At 39.9% G+C, this 5,250-nt stretch overlaps 1 protein-coding gene across 1 annotated transcript; it reads left to right on the top strand.

The window, feature by feature from the left end:
- The first annotated feature begins 2,145 nt into the window (after positions 1 to 2,145).
- On the top strand, positions 2,146 to 2,843 carry LOC311595297 (large ribosomal subunit protein eL14-like). The gene has a single exon (XM_084777888.1). The coding sequence runs from the start codon at positions 2,165 to 2,167 to the stop codon at positions 2,819 to 2,821; it is 657 nt and encodes a 218-aa protein (XP_084634014.1). The 5' UTR covers positions 2,146 to 2,164; the 3' UTR covers positions 2,822 to 2,843.
- Positions 2,844 to 5,250: the final 2,407 nt, after the last annotated feature.

Here is a 5,250-nt window from a genome sequence, read left to right as displayed (position 1 = left end):
GAGTTGAGGAAGAAAGGCTGTAGCAAGTAGTCTGCTACAGATCTGAGGAAAATACTGATGAATCAATGAAACCAAGAGCTGATTCTTTTTTTTTTTCCTTTTTTTTATTAATTTATTCTTGTTACATCTCAATGGTTATCCCATTCCTTGTATCCTCCCATTCTTCCCTCCCTCCCATTTTCCCCTTATTCCCCTCCCCTATGACTTCCTGAGGGGGATTAACTCCCCCTGTATATGCTCATAGGGTATCAAGTCTCTTCTTGGTAACCTGCTGTTCTTCCTCTGAGTGCCACCAGGTCTCCCCCTCCAGGGGACATGGTCAAAGGTGAGGCACCAGAGTACTTGAGAAAGTCATATCCCACTCTCCACTCTACTGTGGAGAGTGTTCTGACCATTGGCTAGATCTGGGTAGGGGTTTAAAGTTTAAGGCCTGTATTGTCCTTGGCTGGTGCCTTAGTTTGAGCAGGACCGCTGAGCCCAAATCTGCCTATCATAATGTTCTACTTGTAGGTTTCTAGGACCCTCTGGATCCTTCTACTTTGCTATTCTCCCATGCTTCTCTCATCTAGAGTCCCAGTAGGATGTCCTCCCCTCTGTCCCAGTTTCCTGGTAAGTGAAGGCTTTTGTGGGACATGCCCCTTGGGCTAATATGCAGATATAAGTGAGTATATACCATTTGAGTCTTTCTGCTTCTGGGTTAACTCACTCATATTTGTCACCTTGTACAAAACTCAAATCCAAGTGGATTAAAGACCTCAACATAAAACCAGAGACACTAAGTCACTTAGAAGAAAAAGTGGGGAAGAGCCTGGAACATATTGGCACAGGAGACAACTTCCTGAACAGAACACCAAGAGCCCAGGCATTAATGTCAACAATTAATAAATGGGACCTCATGAGGCTGAGAAGCTTCTATAAGGCAAGAGACACTGCCAAGAGAACAAAGCAACAGCCTACAGACTGGGAAAAGATCTTCACCAACCCTACATCTGACAAAGGTCTAATATCCAAAATATATAAAGAACTCAAGACATTAAACACCTCCAAACCAAATAACCCAGTTGAGAAATGGGGCTTGGAACTAAACAGAGGAATATCAAATGGCTGAGAAGCACTTAAAGAAATGCTCAACCTCCTTAATCATCAGGGAAATGCAAATCAAAACAACTCTGAGATTCAATCTTACACCCATCAGAATGGCTAAGATCAAAAATTCAAGCAACACCACATGCTGGCGAGGATGTGGGGAGAAGGGAACACTTCTTCATTGCTGGTGGGTATGCAAACTAGTACAACCACTTTGGAAATCTATCTGGTGCTATCTCAGAAAAATGGGAATAGGGCTTCCTTAAGAACCAGCTGTTCCACTCCTTGGAATATACCCAGAAGATACTCCTGCACACAACAAGAAAATTTGCTCAACCATGTTCATAGCAGCCTCATTCATAATAGCCAGAACATGGATACAGCCTAAGTGTCCATCAGTAGAAGAATGGATAAAGAAACTGTGGTACATATACACTATGGAATACTATTCAGCTATTAAAAACAGGGAATTCCCGAAATTTGTGGATAAATGGATTGAGCAAGAGCTGATTCTTTCAGAAAACCAAGATATACAAACCCTTAGTCACACTAACTAAAAGACAGAGGGGTAGTATTCAAATAAACAAAATCAGAAATAAAAAGGGAAACATGACAGATACCAAGGAAGTCCAAAGAATCATTAGGTCTTACTGCGAAAGCCTATATACCACAAACCTAAATACCTAAAAGAAATGGGCAATTTTCATGATGACTACCAATTACCCAAATTGAATCAAGATCAGGCAAACAAATTGAATAGTTCTATATCTCCTAATGAAATAGAAGCAGACATAAAAAACCTCCCAAGCAAAAAAAAAAAAAACCTAGGTCCATATGGATTCAGCTAAGTATTCTAGTAGAACTTCAAAGAAGAGCTAATACCAGTTCTATTCAAACTATTCCTCAAAATGGAATCACAGGGACAGTACTAAACTCATTCTAGGAGGCCTTAGTCATCTCGATACTGAAACCTCAGGACGACTCAACAAAGAATTTCAGACTAATTTCTCTTATGAACATTGATGCAAACATTCTCAATAAAATACTTGCAAATTGCTTCTCGCTGAACGCCGCAGACATGGTGTTCAGGCGTTTGGTGGAGGTTGGCCAGGTGGCCTACGTCTCCTTTGGGCCTCATGCTGGAAAGCTGATCGTGATAGTAGATGTTATTGATCAGAACAGGACTCTGGTGGATGGACCCTGCACTCGGGTGAGGAGACAAGCCATGCCTTTTAAATGCATGCAGCTCACTGACTTCATCCTCAAATTCCCCCACAGTGCCCGGCAAAAAGATGTTCGAAAAGCTTGGGAGAAGGCAGATATCAATACGAAATGGGAAGCTACAAGATGGGCCAAGAAGATTGATGCCAGAGAAAGGAAAGCCAAGATGACAGATTTTGATCGTTTCAAAGTTATGAAGGCAAAGAAAATGAGAAACAGAATAATTAAGACTGAAGTCAAGAAACTTCAAAGAGCTGCTATCCTGAAAGCTTCTCCCAAGAAAGCACCTGTTGCTAAGGCTGCCATTGCAGCGGCTGCTGCAGCAGCTGCTACTGCTAAAGCTAAAGTCCCAGCCAAGAAGGCAACAGGACCAGGCAAGAAGGCTGCGACCCAGAAGGCCCCTGCCCAGAAGGCTGCAGGCCAAAAGGCAGCTCCTCCTGCCAAAGGTCAGAAGGGTCCAAAGGCCCCAGCCCATAAAGCACCTGCACCAAAGGCAGCTGGCAAGAAAGCGTGAGCTATATAGGGAATAAAGCTTTTTGACACATTGCAAACAAACAAACAAAAAACTTGCAAATTGAATTCAAGAACACATCAAAAATATCACTCACCATGACCAAGTAAGCATCATTGCAGACATGCATGTGTGGTTTAATATATAGAAATACATCAATATAATCCATCACATAAACAACCTGAAGGGAAAAAAATGATTATCTCTTTAGGTGCTGAAAAAGCATTGATAAAAACTAACATCCATTCATGGTAAAAGTCTTAGAGAGAGGCACATACCTAAACATAGTAAAGGCAATATACAGCAAGCCTATAGCCAACATCAAAATAAATGGAGAGAAAATTAAAGCAATTCTACTGAAATCAGGGATAAGACAAGGCTGACCACTCTCTGTATCTCTTCAGTATCGTACTAGAGGTCCTATCTACAGCAATCAGACAATTGATGGGGAACAAGTGAATACGAACTGGAAAGAAACAAGAGTTTGTGGATGATATGATAGCATACCCCCAAAATAGTGTACACTCCCAAAAAGACACCCCATGGACTCTACCAGGAACTTCTACAACTGATAAATTCCCTCAGCACAGTGGTTGGATACAGAACCAACATAGAAAAATCTGCAGTCCTCCTTTATACAAATGACAAGCAGGATGAGAAAGAAGTAGCAAAACTACACCCTTTCCAATAGCCACAAGAAATATAAAGTATCTTGGAGTAACTCTAATTGAGTAAGTAACAGACTTGTATGCAAAAACCTTCAAGTCACTGAAGAAAGAAATTGTAGAAGATATCAGAAGATGTAATGATCTCCCATGCCCATGGATCAGGAGAATCAATTTATTAAAATGGCCATATTACCAAAAGAAATCTACAGATTTAATGCAATTCCCATCAAAATACCTACACAATTCTTTATAGACATTGAAAGATCAATTATCAACTTCATATGGAAAAATAAAAATCCAGAATAGCAATACAATCATGTAAAATAAAAGATCTTCCAGAGGAATCTCCATCCTGGATTACAAGCTGTATTAGAGATCAACAGTAATAAAACCGGCATAGCACTGGAATAGCATGGTTGATCAATAGAATTGAATTTTAAAATGGAAATAAACCCACCCACCTATGGACACTTGATTTTTTGACAGAGAAAATAAAACCATACAACGGGGAAAATATTGCATCTTCAACAAATGGTGCAGGTCTAACTTGATGTCTACATGTAGAAAAAATGGAAATAAGTCCAAATTTATCACCTTCACAAAACTAAAGTCCAAATAGATTAAAGACCTCAACATAAAAACAGACACACTAAATCTGTTAGAAGAAAATGTGAGAAAGAGCCTTGAACTCACTGGCACAGGAGACAACTTCCTGAACAAAACACCAATAGCTCATGCTCTAAGGTCAACAGTTAATAAATGGGACCTCATGAAACTGAAAGGCTTCTGTAAGGCAAAGGACTCTATACTCTAAGGTCAACAGTTAATAAATGGGACCTCATGAAACTGAAAAGCTACTGTAAGGCAAAGGACTCTGTAAATGGAACAAAATGACAGCACATAGATGGGGAAAGAATCCAACAAGGAGCTAATATCCAAAATATACAAATTGCCCAATTTCAAAATGGGGTACAGTATGAAACAGAGAATTCTCAACAGAAGAATGTGAAATGGCTGAGAAACACTTAAAGAAATGCTCAACATCCTTAGTCATCAGGGAAATGCAAATTAAAACAACTTTGAGATTCTATCTTACACTATAGGAATAGCTAAGGTCAAAATCTCAAGTGACAGCACATGCTGGCAAGGATATGGAGAAAAAGGACCATTCCCCCATTGCTTGTAGTAGTGCAAATTCGTACAATCACCTTAGAAATCAATCTAGTGCTTTCTCAGAATATTGGGAATAGTGCTACCTCAAGAACCAGCTATACTACTCTTTGGCATATAATTGAAACACGCTTCACCATATAGTAAAGACATTTGCTCAATTATGTTCATAGAAGCCTTATTCATAAAGCCATAATCTGGAAACAACCTAGATGTCCCTCAACCAAAGAATGGATAAAGAAATTGTCTTACATTTACACAGCGCATTACTAATCAGCTATCAAAAACAGGGAAATCTTGAAATTTTCAGACAAATGGATGGAACTATAAAAGGCCATCCTGAGTAAAGTAACCTAGACTCAGAAAGATACAAATGGTATATACCCGCTTGTAAATAGATATTACCTCAACATAGATGTCCTCTGTGATACTCCACCCTGAGGAATATCAGGACAAATAACGGGTCTCCCAGCTGGACTCTGCGTGAAGTGCAGTGAGTTATATATAAGAGTTGGGGGATGGAAGTACAGGAAGAAGCGTGGGTGTCAGGATGTCCACAAAGAGACTATCAAGACTGGTGGATCTGGAATCAAG

The sequence above is a fragment of the Acomys minous genome, assembly GCF_964271855.1.
Source record: "Acomys minous genome assembly, chromosome: 1".
In the NCBI taxonomy this organism is placed as follows: Eukaryota; Metazoa; Chordata; class Mammalia; order Rodentia; family Muridae; genus Acomys; species Acomys minous.
Note: the sequence above shows the minus strand (reverse complement) of the source record. Positions and strands in the feature narration are given on the sequence as shown.

Bases quoted from the DNA above. Each gene is read 5' to 3' on its own strand.
- LOC311595297 (XM_084777888.1), top strand. From the start codon at position 2,165: ATGGTGTTCAGGCGTTTGGTGGAGGTTGGCCAGGTGGCCTACGTCTCC.